This window comes from Hemicordylus capensis, chromosome 1, assembly GCF_027244095.1.
Source record: "Hemicordylus capensis ecotype Gifberg chromosome 1, rHemCap1.1.pri, whole genome shotgun sequence".
Lineage (NCBI taxonomy): Eukaryota > Metazoa > Chordata > Lepidosauria > Squamata > Cordylidae > Hemicordylus > Hemicordylus capensis.
This window is the reverse complement of record NC_069657.1, coordinates 175,874,442-175,890,675: the sequence shown is the minus strand read 5'-3', so window position 1 is coordinate 175,890,675 and position 16,234 is coordinate 175,874,442. Positions and strand designations below refer to the sequence as shown.

Sequence of the window (16,234 nt, the reverse complement as noted above, 5' to 3'; positions counted from 1 at the left end):
GTGAATGGCCTGCTCTACCTTGAGCCTCCAAGGTTCCACAGTTCGGCAAGAAAGACCTCAGGAAACTTTCTGGCCATCAGGGCACGCACACTTCCTCCTGCATCCAAGACAACATGTCTGCAATGCTATTATTTAATCCGGGGACATGCCAAGCAGCAAACACAATTTTGTGCCGCAAACACTGCAGTGTAAAGCTCTGAACAAGACACATCACCTGGGGGTTCCTAGGAGACCCCGAGTCGATCACCTGCCTAGTAGCCATATTATCACACCAGAAATATATCACAGAAGAAATGTCTTCTTCTGTGCATTGTGTTTACATTGATATGAAAATTGTTGAGCTTCAAAACGTTCTTGCCAAACTGAATAATGTGAACAAAATATCATGAAAATTCAGTAAGGATCAAACAGGGTGTATTACACCTGCTTTTACTGTGCAAAGTGTGACACTTTCTAAAGAACACATAGAGCTTTTCAGCATCTTAAATACAAGACTGAAAGATAAGGCTGAAATCTAAACGATGTTACTGAGTACAGTATATTTATTTATGCACAGAGAGAGAGAGAGAGAGAGAGAGAGAGAGAGAGAGAGAGAGAGAGAGAGTTAAGGAAAACTAAGGGTGTGATCAGTCAGTATGTGGGTGCAGTAGCCCCAAGACTAAGAGGTTGGCACAGGGCTCATAGAGATCGGGATAGGGCTCAATGGAATTCTCCTCTCCATATTTGTCTCTCCAGTAGGTCCTTGATGCACATACACCTCAGTATTGTGCAGACCAGTAAGCCCATACAATCATTTATTTTATTTTATTTTATTTTACATTTTATATCCTGCTCTTCCTCCAAAGAGCCCAGAGCAGTGCACTACATACTTAAGTTTATCCTCACAACAACCCTGTGAAGTAGGTTAGGCTGAGAGAGAATGACTGGCCCAGAGTCACCCAGCAAGTCTCATGGCTGAATGGGAATCATCCCTTGCTCTCATCCCTTGCTCCCAACTGTCATTTTCCAGGGCTAGTAGCTAGAGAACAAGAAGAAAGAGAGCTCCTACACAAATCTCTTCCTGAATCTATCACTGTACTCACCTGAGGACAGATCATGCCATGTTCTCTTCTAAAGCACTGTAACCATATTCTGGTACCCAAAATAAGCATACATAAAGTATTCTAATATTTATCATCAGTTTTGAGGAAACAATAATTACTTCCACACAACAAAGTTTTAAAGATTACACACCTTTAATGAGTCCCTTTTCTTGCAAAGTTTTAAATGAAGGTCTTCGATTGATGAACTTCTTCAGTCTGCTTTTAACTTGTTTTTTGTCAGTTGTATCAGAAATGCTGTAGTTTAATCTGAAAACTGAAGGAAAAACAAAGGAAAACTATAAATTATACTACAGTTTAATCTGGGGAAGCTTTGTTGGAAATCTGTGGGAAACTTTGACCATCTCATCTATCCAGTAGTCTGACATGTGTGATGATCCAAAAAGAATCTGATTAATATTATTATGAATAAACAATGTGAGTTGAGGGAGTCATATTAGTAATGGTTTATGTTATTGGACAGCTATCAATACACGTGTGTAAATTTTGAATGAAGCCCAAAAGTTCATATCTATAGCACATATGGTTCTCTACTTGCAAATTAAAGTGTGCTATTTATTATTTCCTAGACAAATAAAATGGAAGGTTGGACAACATTACAATGATGGGAGTGATCTCAGACTCTTTGCCAAGTACACTCAAGCCATCATATAGTCATGTAGAAAACGGAGCTACAAAACAGAAATATGCATTAACTGTGGGATACTTCTAGTTACAAAGATAAGGAAACAAACCATCAACCCAGCATGGGAGCTGCTTTGGGATATTTGATACATCTTAAGGTGACAAAGATGTTACATTATATGCTTAGTATATCCCTTCAGTTACAACAATAAGATTCCCCTGGGATGACAAAGAGGAATAGATGGCATAGAAGAGATACTTCCTGGATGTGGTTTTCTGAAGATACAAGCATTTTCAGCTGAAAGTCTCTACACTCTCAAACCTAAACTGGTTTAATAACTATTTTCTGTATAAAGGATCCCTGCGGACTATAGTTTTGTAAGAAGGGCTAGAGAACATATATGGACAATTATTAGCAATGTTGCTGAACAACAGTTCTAAGGATGCTTTGTGGGGAAGCTATGGCAGTTGAAATCACATAAAAGTAGTATTAGTGTAGTGTACATATTAACTTATACGTACAAACTCGCTTGACACAAGATAATCAAATCACAGAAACAGAGAAAAGCAAATCTGCACGTGTGAACAGAGTCTGTTCTTTTGTGAACTGCCCAGAGGTGGAAGTTTGGGACAGTATAAAAATTAATATAATATAATATAATATAATATAATATAATATAATATAATATAATATAATATAATATAATATAATACAGTGATCTATGAAGCATAACCCAGGTATGTTAGAGGATTCCTGCTAACTTCAAAGCTTTTGTTTCTTAGCACAACTTTTGTGTCAAATGTGCAAAGTTCTATTTTCTGTTCCTTTCAATAAGCTAGCCAAGATACAACAGGTTTTGAAACAAAATCAGCAATGTATTATAGGACCTTTTTTTAAATAAAGAAAAGAAAGGTCAAAAGAAGGGGTGGGGGTGAAATTTAAAAGATGCCCTCTCACAAATGCAGGATAAATTCAAGAATCCTGCTTAACAGGAGAAGAAAGTAGGAATGTTGTAGCTTACATTATACATTTGACACTAAGAACCAAACTAAAAAAATCCACCAAAAATCCAAACTATCTGGGTTGCCTAGGGAAAAGAACGTGCCAGATTCTTCATTTTAAATAAATACAACATACCCAATTAAGGAAAGCAACTTTTAAACACATGCCTATGATAATCAGAGCATACTTTGCTTCTGATTTCACTACCGATTTGAATAGAGGACTGTTCCATTTTCCCACAGCACTGAATTGACCCCACACATACTTCTGCAAGCTAGTAATCACAAAGGACGTATTAAAGGACACTTTTTACTGGAACATTCGCAGCATGGGACAATAATCCATCACTTATTAAAAAATAAAATTCACATTTTTATTGGTAGCATTCTTAGGATGATATATCATAGAATACAGAGATTAGTGTTCAATTAATGGCTGGGTCTTTTGTTCATGTTCTATTTTAGAACTTTGGGTTCAAATGGGAACAACCCCTGGCAGTGATATACTAAAATTCCAAAGCACTCAGCCTTATTGTAAAAAGGGCAATAGATGAACACTTCTGGGGCTATATGCTTGGTGGCATAAAGAAAGAGAGAAATGAGCCAGAAAATATTGTTTTGTTCTCTAGGTGATAGCTTTGCTTCACTTTAGACAGACCTAAATCTATTTAGTGCATTTACATCTCCTACTGAAATGAATAGTCTTTCGAAGTGTTTAATTTTGGCTGGGCCTTGCACATAGTATCACATCCTTTAGATGAGCAAATGTACTGCTTGATAGCCAACAGACAACTCCAGCTTAACCAACTCACGGGCTAGTGTTCCTGTGTTGTGATCAGTTTAGCCCAGATGCAGCATGCAGAGACTGCACACATAGAATACCAGAGACTTATGTAGAATACCAAGCTCTTGAATAATTCTCAATAAAGGGGGCTGCTGCTTTAGAGATGATACAAGCATCTTAGCAACAGAAATACACCAAGGTACACATTCACATGATGGGAGGCACAGAGATTAAAGGCATACATTTGCAGGTTGCAGGAAAACTGGCCGGTGCTCATTCGGGAGATCAGTTTGGCTGTAATATAATCACATGAATGTGTGATAAAGCAATATCACACAATTGTACGATGATGTTTGTGAATGTCTAACATGGGACCCATAAGCAGGGAAGTTCTGGGTTGTCAAATTCTTCCCTCGAACCACTACTATTCATTGAACCAAAGAATTAAGGATATGATTAGGTTTGTTGAGGCTAGGTTATCTGAATGAGACCTGGTCTACCCATGCAATAGGATGAGGTGGCAGAATACTGAGGAGCATGAATCGACTGAACCACTTCAGACTGCAGTTGTAGGTGCTAGTTTTAAACAGACTCCTTATAAGTTAAAAAAAAAACCAAATTATTTATTTATTTGGTTTATATACCGCCCTTCCAAAAATGGCTCAGGGCGCTTTACATCAAAGTAAAACCAATTGAAACCAATGGACAATTGAAATCAAAACTAAATCAGTTAAACAATTAAAACTATTTAAACAGAGATTAAAATCATTTAAAACCAACATTACAAATTTAAAACCATACATCTAATTAAAAGCCTGAGTGAATATATGTGTCTTCAGTGCCTTTTTAAAAGTTGCCAGAGATGGGGAGGCTCTTATTTCAACAGGGAGCACATTCCAATGTCCAGGGGCAGCAACAAAGAAGGCCGGTTCCCGAGTAGCCACCAAACGAGTTGGCAGCAACTACAGATGAACTTCTCCAGATGATCTTAACAGGCAGTGGGGCTCATGGTGAAGAAGACAGTCTCTTAAATACCCAGGGCCTAAGCTGTTAGCCTAGCGAATTTAGTGGGGGGAAATGCCCCAGTCTAGCCTGCTCCCTGCTGTGCTAGTTTTCTACTTTCTAGATTTTTTAAATGAAGGGAAACATGCTATAATATAACCTCTTCCACCTCCCCAGATCTACAGCTTGTAGTAGAACACTCCATTCAGCCACTTCAGGAATCAAACAAGAAATGTCCAACTCATTCCACATCAAATTTAATCATATGCATCTTAACTGTGTTCACGGAACTGCAGTTGTTTGAGGGATAAGTGTATACAAGGTCTGAGGCAACAGAATATTTCAATTAATGCCCCCATCTCCAAACAGCTTTTATGGACTTTTTTTTACCACAAGGAGGGAATTGCTTGCTGTTATTTTTAACTGCTTGATAAATTCATTGATAGAATTTATTAAATGTATTAAAATGTGCTGCCCAATAATTTTCTAATATTTTTCATATAAATGACATTTAACCATATTTTTTTCCACATTCACAGAGGCTGCTCTGTCAAGCAGCCACGACCAGGCTAGGCCAGCTAGGCCCAGGCTTGGCTGCCTGTGAGAACCGCCAGGAGCTGCATGGCTCCTGGTGGCACCATGGCAGCAAACCTGCCAAGGGAGCCCATCAAATTAGCTGAGGTTATGGGTGCAAGTGCGCCCTTAACCCAGGCTAACTGCTCATGTTCCAGAGCTGGCTGCTCCAAGCCAGTGTAGACACAGGAGCAGACTCCCAGCTCTTGCTGGGGGGTCCCTACAATGCACCACACACTCATGCAGTGCATTGTGGGATTTCTGGGGGCCAGGATGACATGTCCCAGCCTCTGAACCTCCGCACTGCCTGGGGCAGCAGTGCTGCACTCGTGGGCAGCAGTGGGCCCATGAGCAGTGGGCCTCGTCTGGGCGCATGGTCCACGTGCCCAGCAAGTGTCCCGGATTGTCTGTGGGGAGGGTAAACTGCTGCAGCCCTCCCCACCGCCCGCCCTCAAACCCACTCATAGGATTGTGAGAAGGGGCTTGAAGTCTCCTTCAGGAAAGGTCCCTTCTGTATATGTTTTTCAAATTGCCTAAAGCTTCCAAGTGAGTCTGTGGCTAAACTAAAAAGCTAGTCAGAGACCATTATGCTGGACCACAAGAGCTCCCTGTACCTTCTTTCATGTCCCCTCAGAACCGTGAGCATGTATATTCTTCCTGAAGAACTTTATTGCACAGTTTACAATACATTTATCTTAAACCCCATGGGTTTACCACCTGCGATTAATTCCTGCCCAGTACAGTGTTATCTCAGTACTTTGGACATGTGTTGAGAGCATTGGTTTTTGAAGAACTATCCATTAATGACTTTCTGAACTGTGACAATGGATATTGACAGTGCTTGTCAGACTAAAGCACTATTGATTGTTTCACATCATGTGTATAGCAAAACCAATTTCTTTCAAGTGCTGCTTTCCTAACTGAAATATATTACAGCAGTGCCTATCAGTTCATTATGATGCCTGAAACTGTAGCATGTAATGCAATCCAAAAAGAAGGGATTCACAAAACAGGCACACCTCTAGTGGAAGAATGGAAGTTATTAATATGTACTAATAATACAAAAAAACCCCAAAGTAAGTCAAACTACTTATTTCAGGATGGCCCCATTAAAGAATTGGTCCAGATGAAGTGATTTTCAGAACTGGCATTTAAATGGCCAATCCTCTATCTTAGCTAGTCTCTTTCAAATACATTTTCTTACAAGAGTTAGTTTTAGTAAATCTCTTCATTTAGGATATTTGGACTTGCCTGATCACAGCTAACACCACTAAGGAGCATATAATGAAGGGGTATCAAAGAGACACTGGGGTCTCATATTTGGGATTGTGGCAGCCGTCTCTGTACTACCATGTTAACTTATAAGCGAAGAGAACCACTGACCTGAACTCTGAGGCACTACTATGTTTGGGTTGGCAGCTTTACGGACTTATCAGCCCAGCAGGCATCAGGTGACTTGAGGAGCCACTTGAACTGAGCTCGTAGACTGCCCAATTCCTTGTTTGGAACTGCTTGGACCACTAAGAGTCAAGCTGATCTGGCACCTTCTCTACCTGCTTGATTCCAGACTCAGAGCCACCATTTCTAATTACATGTTGTCATCACACACACACACACACACACACACACACACACACACACACCCCTTACTGATTTTATTTTATTTCAACCCAAGATATTTTCAAATACATACTGTTGGCAGAATCCAAGTAACTCATACATCTATCCAACTTAATATAGCTGGGGGAGGGGAAACTCAATAAATCCCAACCACCCAAGAAACCTATTTGGGGAATGACTAAAAATAACATGGTTTCTTAGGCAACTGTACTTTCTAGCCTGACCAGCTGTGTGAAACCACCCTGAGTTTTCACAAAGTCTAGGACTGGAAAACACTTGGGTTAGGCAATGTAAGGCTACTAAGCTACACTGGCTGCCAATAGGTTTCCGGGCAAAATACAAAGTGCTAGTTATAACTTACAAAGCCCTAAACGGCTTAGGCCCTGGGTATCTAAGAGAACGTCTTCTTCGCTACGAGCCCCACCACCCATTGAGGTCACTTGAGGAGGTCCGTCTCCAATTGCCACCAACTCGTTTGGTGGCTACACAGAGACGGGCCTTCTCGGCTGCTGCCCCGAGATTGTGGAATGTGCTCCCCTGCTGGGATATGAGCCTCCCCATCTCTGGAAATTTTTAAAAAACTTCTGAAAACACATCTCTTCAACCAGGCTTTCTCAGCTTTTAAAAACTTGTTTTTAAATTGTTCTGACTATTTAATTGTTGTTTTACGATGTTTTTAATTGTTAATCATTGTTCTATGCTTTTATAATTTTTGTTTTAATTATTAACTGATTTTAATGGTGTTTTAATGTAAACCACCCTGAGCTTTTTGGAAGGGCGGTATAAAAGTTTTAATAATAAATAAATAAATAAATAAATAAGCAAGCACATCTGGTATAGTCCTACTTTGACCAACTGTTCTCCATCTCTCCCAGAGCCTAGATGACTGAAACTCTGTTTTCATCAACCTGCGTGTGATGCTAAGAGAAAAACTTTGGTGGGTCAAAAGCAGCTAATTGACTGTACCTTGTCTCCTCCTTGCCTATGACTATCCACAGATTGTAATTGTTATCTGCAAATACATTTCCTAAGAATGTGTTTCTTCACAAAACAATTTCTTCACAAAACCAGGAGCCTTCCATGTGCAGGAAAGGATGCAAAATCTTAGTTGTTCCTACAAATCAATGCTGACACATAATCAGCATTTATTTTAATTAGCCCTGAAATATGTGAGAAGAGTGACATAGTGACACTTATCACTGCACAAATATACCGGCAGCAAGTAAAATAGGAAAGTGTTATGAGTGAAAGGCAAGAGACAAAAATGCATGTGACTGGCTGGGACGCACACTGATGGGAAGGCCTGGTCATCACACTTCTATATTGCTAAGAAATCAGAGGGGACAACAGAGGTGAACTTAAATCATTCTGAATATGCTCAGAGGGTATTTCTTTCTAGGAGATATCTACAGCAGCCAAGTGGAATTATGGAACTAAAGATAAAATTGGACAATTATTGTATGTTCTGAATCTCAATTGTTTTCAGTAATATGACAGCTTAATAACAGAAAGGCCTAATGTTGCCTTTTTACTCCTCATGCATTTGCAGGAGACGCAATAAAATTATGGTGCAATATTTTAAAAAATCTTGGCTTCTCTTTTGTTTTCCTTGTTGCCCTGATGCTTTGCACTGGAACCACTTGTTTCACTATTGTTCTAGAGGCCAGTAAGTAAAGCGAAGTATTGTTTTAGAAATTGATTGGAAGACTGATTGGAGATGGAAAAGCTAGAGGGGATTAGAAGAGAAGGGCTAGAGGATAGGGGTGTTCATGAAAAAAAAAATTTGGTTTGGTTCTAATTCGAACCAATTTCAACAGAACCGTGTTGCACCTAACTAGTTCAATCGAACTGGCTGGCTGGTCCAGTCCGTTTAATCAAACCAGTTAGGCGGTTCAGGTAGTAATACTTGTAAAGAGGAATCCAATAGGATTCTCCTTTACAAGTCCGGGGGGTGGGGTGGATATGGCTCTGTGAAGGGGAGGTGGGGGTGGTTAGAGAGAGAGTTTAAAGGCCCTCTTACTGCCAAACTTGCTGCCCACACCACTGCTTGGCCCCTGGTGCAGCCCATAATGAAAGCATGCATGCTCCTGCCTCTTTTACCAAACCTCCCGCTCATCGGTAGCTTGGTTCTGGCCTCTGTGCATGTGCGGGTGTCATTGAAATGGCATGAGTGGAGGACAGAGGCTTGGTAAAAGAGGCAGGAGCAAGCACACTTTTGCTATGGGCTGCACAAGGGGTGGCGGCGTGGGCAGCAAGCTCAGTGGTTAGAGGGCCTTTGAACTACTTTTCTCACCGCCACCCCCCCCCCCGCTGCGCATTCGGCACAGAACCAGTCAGCCAGAACTGGGTCTGGTTCGGTTCAATAATGGACCATACTGCCCCTGGTTCAGTCCGTGATCGAACCTTCAAACTGGCTTGGTTCAAAGCAAATCAGTTCTGTGCCCAACCATTTATGGACAACCCTACTAGAGGAGTCTAAGCTTGGAGATGTTTGCCAGCATCCTTAACTGCTAACATAATGTGATACATAACTTTGGTTGAAGAACTTACTCTTATTTATACAAGAGCTGCCAAAACTGTGTTTATTTGCATACAAAGTAGACCTGTTTGAGTGAATGTATCAAGTCTTTGTTGCAGTGATATTTTACTTCTTCTTCTTGTTGTTGTTGTTATGTGGTTCAGTGGTGAGGCACATAATTTGTATGCAAAAGATTTCAAGTTCAGTCCCTGCATTTCTGGGAGGGGCAAGGAAAGAGATAATCCGAAGCCTTGGGAAGCAGGGGTACAACTAGGAAATTTTGCACCCTGGACCAAAACTGTAAATTTTGGACCTTTGCAAAATAAGCATGCTCGCTCTCTCTCTCTCCCTCCCTGCACCCATTCTCTCTCTCTACACACACACACACACACACACACACACACACACACACACACACACACACAACATGCCCCATGGTTTGGGTGGTAGCCTCTACCCATTAGGCACTTAACTTAAACTGAGTAGTACCCCACTGCCTTGTGGGTGGGAGTGGGGTGTAGTTGGCACATGCAAGTTGACAGTTGGTGCTGTCAAAAAGACAGTCAAAATGAACAGAAGAAATGAAGGTGTGTAATGAATCCTCATAAGGATTCATTGAGTGAAAGTTATTATACACCAAAGAATCTGAACACTTGAAAAATAGTGACCACACATTTTGCTCCATAACTCCACTTCTATAAGGGCTAGAGCTTAGCTTGTTTTTTTAAATGAAAGTTGGGAATCTGGGGGAATTAATAGGACAGATCTGAAACCTGAATCGATTCGAATCAAATCAGCCGCGATTCGATTTTTACCCAAATCTAGCCAATGGACCACAGGGGTCATTCTTTTTGTCTCCGAATCACCCGAATCAGCAAGATTTGGGTACAAATCAATTTGTATCCGAATCAATTTGCACATTCCTACTGGTTATGAAAAATCACTTGGAAAAATCACTTTGTATGTGCTGCATTGGTTGTAATTTCACTCATCTTGGCTGTCCACACAAACTGCCAAAGGCATTCTGGTGCCTGTGGTAAAAATCCAAATAGTACCACTTATGGTGGTAACTTATAATAATACAAAATAATGTATTCTGCTAGGGAAACTAGCAGAGGTGAAATTGAGTTGCTCCTCTATTAGCATTTGGAGTGGTACTCATGCCTCGCACTTAGGGGCCACGTGGAGCTGAGGAATCGTACCATACACAAGACATATGAGTCTCCATTTTACATATTGTGGTAGCTGCATTTCTGCTTTCCCGTTCCTTTGTAACACAATAGCTTCTGAGCTTCAGTGACAGAGCAGCTCCTTGTCCTACTCTCATTGCTACTTTTCCTTATATTTATTGTAACTACTTATTTATATTTATTATACATTTATTGTCCACTGAGATCATGCGTCACCCTTCCTCTGTATACTTGCCTCTCAGAAGGCTCCCAGAAAAAGGGCACTTAAACACTGAGTTGAGTAAAGTCGGAAGTACGTTTGTGCACACCATGAGGACTCCTAGAAGCAATATTACCCCAGACAATCTAGCCTGGCAATCTTAACCAGACTGCAGTGTGTGTGTGTGTGTGTGTGAGAGAGAGAGAGAGGGGGGGGGGGGAGGGAGAGGGAGAGGGAGAGAGAGAATGAATCAACTGAGTTTGTACTAAGTTCAGTATGAAGTACTTAGTACTGAAGTACTAAGTCAAGTATTTTGGAGTATTTTGGAGGTATTTTTCAGAAAAGCACTTTCAGTGGACTTGGAAGAGAACTGATCATTCTTTCATGTCTCCTTGAATTTCTTAAGTAATCATTGCAAAGTGAGATGGAAATGCTACTGAGGCAATGGGCAATCCAGTCTTGGAGTCCTAGCCCTCACCACCATCTGGAGTTGACCCTGTTGAGTCCAGAAGTGTCTAGCTTGAAAACCTGTGACATAATACTAGTCACTTATGTTGCCCACACCTAAGTGTTGTCCTAAGTGCATTATACTTATTAAAGAAAAATATATTAGTGACTTGCAAATAAGTTCTAACATTATGATAGTGTCCATCAGTTTGCCAACAATAATTGAGAAACAGTTTCACAATGCATTCAGTTCTGGCCATTGTCCTTCCCCTCAGGGTTTATTGCCTTTAACAGAAAATTTTCAAGTAGTTGAGAAATGTGTAATCAAAGGTCTGATCTTGGTTTTCAATATAAATATTATTAATACATTTGAGTGTCCTGTAATCCCTGCCTCAAGTAAAAAGTGTAATTGAACAAAGAATTACCTGGGATATTTTTGTTTGTTTGTTTTAATTACAGGCTATGGAATCTATTTCATATATTTCTTGGGGAAAAAACCCTTTCACAACAATCTGCTTCTTTATTATCACAGACCCCTCCTAAATTGAGGATTGGCATTTCCTGCCATAAAATCCACTTCAAGTTTTGGATGCCTAGTTAAATGAATTGTGTTGATTAAAATGCAACTGAATTTTCTGTCATTCTAACAATTACAGCTTTTCCTTGCCAAATATTTTTGGAATTAGTGAGTAATCTGTACAGCGGAAAGTAGAAAGGAGTTGTGATTATCTGAATATATTGTAGATTATTGCAAGGTAGAACCACATTAAATATAACACATTTGATAAAGGGATGTACTTCCATCATACAGTATCATTACAAACATGAATGAATGCATGAAGCTGCCTTTTACTGTGTCAGATCACTGGTCCATCTAATTCAGGGTTGTCTACACTGAGGTTCTCTTCAGGATATCAGGTAGGGGTCCTTCTCAGCCCTGAACCCTGGACCTCATGCATGTGTTCCGTCAGTCAGTATGGCCTCTCCCTGTATAACAAAACACACTGGATTTGCCTTCTGTTGTATTCAGTGGCTGATATCCTAGCTAAAGCTGTGTGCATGCAGTTGAGAGAGAGAGAGAGAGAGAGAGAGAGAGAGAGAGAGAGAGAGAGAGAGAGGCTCACATCAGAGGTACACCTAGGTAGTTTTGGAGCCTGGACCTAAAGGTCTTTGGAGTCTCCCTCGCTGCAAGTTAAACATAATTTTTTAACATGTAGGTTCTCGAGAGCACAAAACACACCACCCAGGAAAGACTAAAGACAGTTTGGGGGGCCCCCAGGGGGTATGGAGACCCTGGACTTCAGCCCCAAAGTCCAGGGGTAAAAGCTCCTCTGGCTCACATGCAGAGATACCATCCCTGTTTCTAAAACTTGGGTCTCATGGGGATGTGACTGATCTCCTCTTCCACCAGAAACACTCTAAGCAGTGCAGAATTATTATTTTTTTTAAGGAGGCCCCTTCATGCTGCACAGGGCACAAGCCCCCACACTTCAGAAGAGAGGATGCTCTTACTGTGCATTTGCCTCCTTTGACTACACATGGGCTGCTTTAGTTAGGATGTTAGCCAGTCAATCTTCCTAAGCCCCTAGACTCATATATTATGTAAGTGGCATGGTTGGTTCTGGTAAAAGTTGCTTTCATGTGGCAGGTTCACCATGTATATCAGCAGCTCACCATCTAGATCAGCTACATAATGTGAAAAATATCAAAACCAGCACTAGAGGGTTTCAGGAAGTACTGCACTTGGCACAGAAACTTTCCATATGATAAGGTGGTGAAATATAACCCTTGCCATGCATAGCCTGTTTTTGACAGCAGCCCAGAGCCTACTTTACAAGTGAAGTGGCCTGGTTGGAAAACAGTGAAGCTCTTCTAAGCAAGTTCCTAAGACTTGGCTCCTGTTCCTAGGACCTAAGCATGATTTAGAAGGAGAAGAAATAGTCTCTTCCACTTTTCTTTGTTACCATTATTCAGCCTACCCCAGCTACTCAGAACATTTCTTTTTCCTGGCTGGCGTGGTGGAGCTTAATTGTATTGCTCTGAACTGAGATTCAAACGAAATCAGTTCTGGGGGCATACACATTTAGCCCAGTTTTGATTCAGTTTGATTAGTGACTCTGGTATGTCCTGTTGGCTGAAATCTCAAGTCAAGTCCATTTAGCATCATATACAGGCCAAATATACTCGAACAATACATGTACAGCTCAAGCAGTAGGTACTGGAGGGAAGGGGTATAAATATTTTAAATAAGTGAGTACATAAATTAACTTTCCGCTGCTCACAAGGAAGAGAGCTGCCCTACCTTTCAGACCATTTTTATAAGTGGCAATGGCACAAACAGGAACACTTTCCCTCTTGTTGATGTGTAAGTCTGAGGGGCAGAGGAAAGGGTTGGTGCTCTTAGACTTCTGCATGAGAGAAGAACTCAGAACCCACACAAGATTTCATCTGAGTTGTATACATTTCTTAACAAAGAGGTTAGCAGGGCTACAGTTTTGTATTATAGCTGCAACTAAGTCTATTCCTTTCATTATTCATTATTCAGAAAGACAGAATCGGGGCCAAGGCTTTCTGCCTTCACTTTGGAAGTTCATTTTATTTGGATTTTCCTCAGATAAGCACTGAAAACTTCAGATGCTTATCCAAAGCTTATCTTGTCTTTGAAAATATGTCCCCCCACCCCATCCAGAGCTCTAACGTATAAGCAAAGCTCTGTAACAGAGAAACTTAGCAGTTATTAAAAAAAGTTGGGTGGGGGGAATGAAAACTCTGTTATCAGGAAACAGCACCTGATAACAACATTCACATGGTAAGCAGTTAAGTATCAAAGCCTAACCAAAGTGTTTTCAAGGGGGGGGATCATCAAAATGGTTATGAAATTCAAATCAGATAAAAATGTAAGGAGAATGCTACAAACACAATTAAACAATCAGTCCTTGATATCAGAAGTCTTCCAAGCTCCCAATGAGTAAGCAAAAACAGAGATCAGAGGTCCTTGCTTTTGAATTTTCACTGTCAAGGGACTGGTTTTGAGTTGTAACCATAATTTAGAACTTGAATTCTAAAATTACAAAGAGAAGCTTATAGCTCATGGCACAGCATGCATTTTGCATGCAAAGGCCCCGGGTTCCAATTTGGGTATCTCCCGTTCAATGAAGTGTTAGTAAGTTATGGCAAAGCCCTCTGCCTGCAACCGTGGGCAGCCACTGCCCAACGGAATAGACAAGGCAGTTTCATATGTGAAACAGCTATCAGAAGTCACACCTACAAGAATGTTTGTGAAAGGGGGAGAGAGGAGAGGAATGGAGGCTACACTACTGTCTTTTGTGTTGCATTAGTGCAGGATAGGTCAATATGCCCTCGTGGTTCAACCCAAGGATGACACACTGTAGTGAACAGCCCCTCCTCTCCCCTAAAGAGTGAACCGGAAGTGAATCTTGTCCGGACTGACAGGCTGGTGACCTCCAGGGCTCAGTCAATCAGAACACCAGGTGGGTGGGACCTAGGGGACCATGAGGAGGAAGTGAAGGGTTCCTTTGTGAGAAGCAGCTAGGCTGGAGGTGAGAGAGAGACAGGCGGAAGGCTTAGTGAGTAGTAATGGAGTTTTGCTGCCTCATGGTCAAAAGCTAGCCTGAAGAATTCTCTCATGGAAGGACCTCTTCAGATCCTTGAGAGACAGGATTGCAGGAAGCTTGACTCTCATCAGGTGTTGGGTGAGTTTGCAAGGAAAAGGGGATTCGGTCGAGGGAACAGTTTGTTAGTCAGATTTTGTGTAAGAAACTTATATTTCTTTCGTGTGCTCTGTATATCTTTGAACCTGTCCTACTGTTTACCGGTAATGCAACTAAGCTAAGAAAAGCTGAGGCTACGCCCATTCATCTAGGGCTCTGTAAAAGACTCCATAAGCTTTTAAAGATACTTTTGTGTTTTCTTACATCCATGTTCTTTGCAACTGGGTAGCCACGATTTTTAAAGTCTGCCACCCCAATATCATCTGGGATGCTTTTTGAAGTATTCTTATAACCCACTAAGTATTTTTTACCTGTAACTAAAAGCTGAGAGAGCCTCAGATGGAAGCTGTCAGTAGTATTTGTATAAAGGTTTTTTCTCCCCCCCCCCTTTACATTTTACAAGCTTCTCTGAGTGAATCTTTAACTGAGAGAAGGGGGGATTTTTCTCTGGTGTAAGATGCCTCATTACAGCCAGCAATTCTACCAATTTTCTTACTATGTGTAAGCTTGCACGTGGAAGGCTTTTGTACTTTTCCAATAGTAAGAGAAAGAGTTTCCCTGGAATTTCACCCAAGACCGGTGTGTGTGTGTGTGTGTGTGTGTGTGTGTGTGTGTGTGTGTGCATGTATGTGTGTGTTTAAACTCTGTTGATAACTGAGCATATAAACTACTATGCAGATAAAGGGAAGTTTTGGGAGAAGCCTTTGTTCTGAAAGCATGGAGGGGATGATTCAGCATTTTTCTTTCTCAAACTGGCTTGCTCTAAGACAAAGGCTCGGTAATCCACAAAAAGCTACACAAACAAAATCATTACTGTTCTAAGAACTCAGAAAGGGTGTCATGCATGGCTAAGCAGCTGCACATGCCTCTTTGGAAAGCCACACCCTTTTACCTTGAGGATGATAGGTCTGTACCTTCTTTAAATAACAGCTAGCAAAATTGGATGCAGTAGCTCATAGCTGGGCACAGCAGCAGTACTATTACTTTCTATTTCCGCATATGGGCATAGAGTTAATGAGCAGCATTTTGCCATTTGCTCACATGTCAGTTGTAAACCACTCTAACCTGCACAAATTACAGTTCAGAGTGCTACCACGTGCCCAGTAATTTTGGTTATAAGTTCTATTTCATACTTGTACATTTGGTTTGATTGTTTAGAGTCCAGTTCTCAGATTAATAATTTTGTATCCTTTCTAAAGCCATATTTTGACTGCTGGCAATAAGTAATTTTGCCCACAATTCTACTGGTTCAAATGCGGCCTTCTATAACAAGGAAATGTCTTTGACCCTGGCAAAATATTTTAACACAGTGAAAGTTTTTTCCCCTTTTTTAAAAAAAGTGGTCTGTACTCTATAGGCTTCTTTAACATGCTTGTCCTTAAACTGTTTATCTGGCATGTCAGCAGGCAGCTGGTGAAACAAATAGGAGATCCTGGGAAGCACA

General features: G+C 41.0%; 1 protein-coding gene across 9 annotated transcripts in view; it reads right to left on the bottom strand.

Moving 5' to 3' along the window:
* Positions 1-16,234, bottom strand: part of ARHGAP15 (Rho GTPase activating protein 15) — a 609,462-nt gene that overhangs the window by 264,096 nt on the left and 329,132 nt on the right. For all 9 annotated transcript variants that reach the window (XR_008313780.1, XM_053285783.1, XM_053285788.1 and 6 more), the window contains one exon: positions 1,234-1,356. Coding sequence is in view for 8 of the 9 variants with exons in the window: in XM_053285783.1 (XP_053141758.1) it covers positions 1,234-1,356 (123 nt within the window). In the remaining variant the exon portion in view is untranslated. The remainder of the gene's footprint in view (positions 1-1,233; positions 1,357-16,234) is intronic.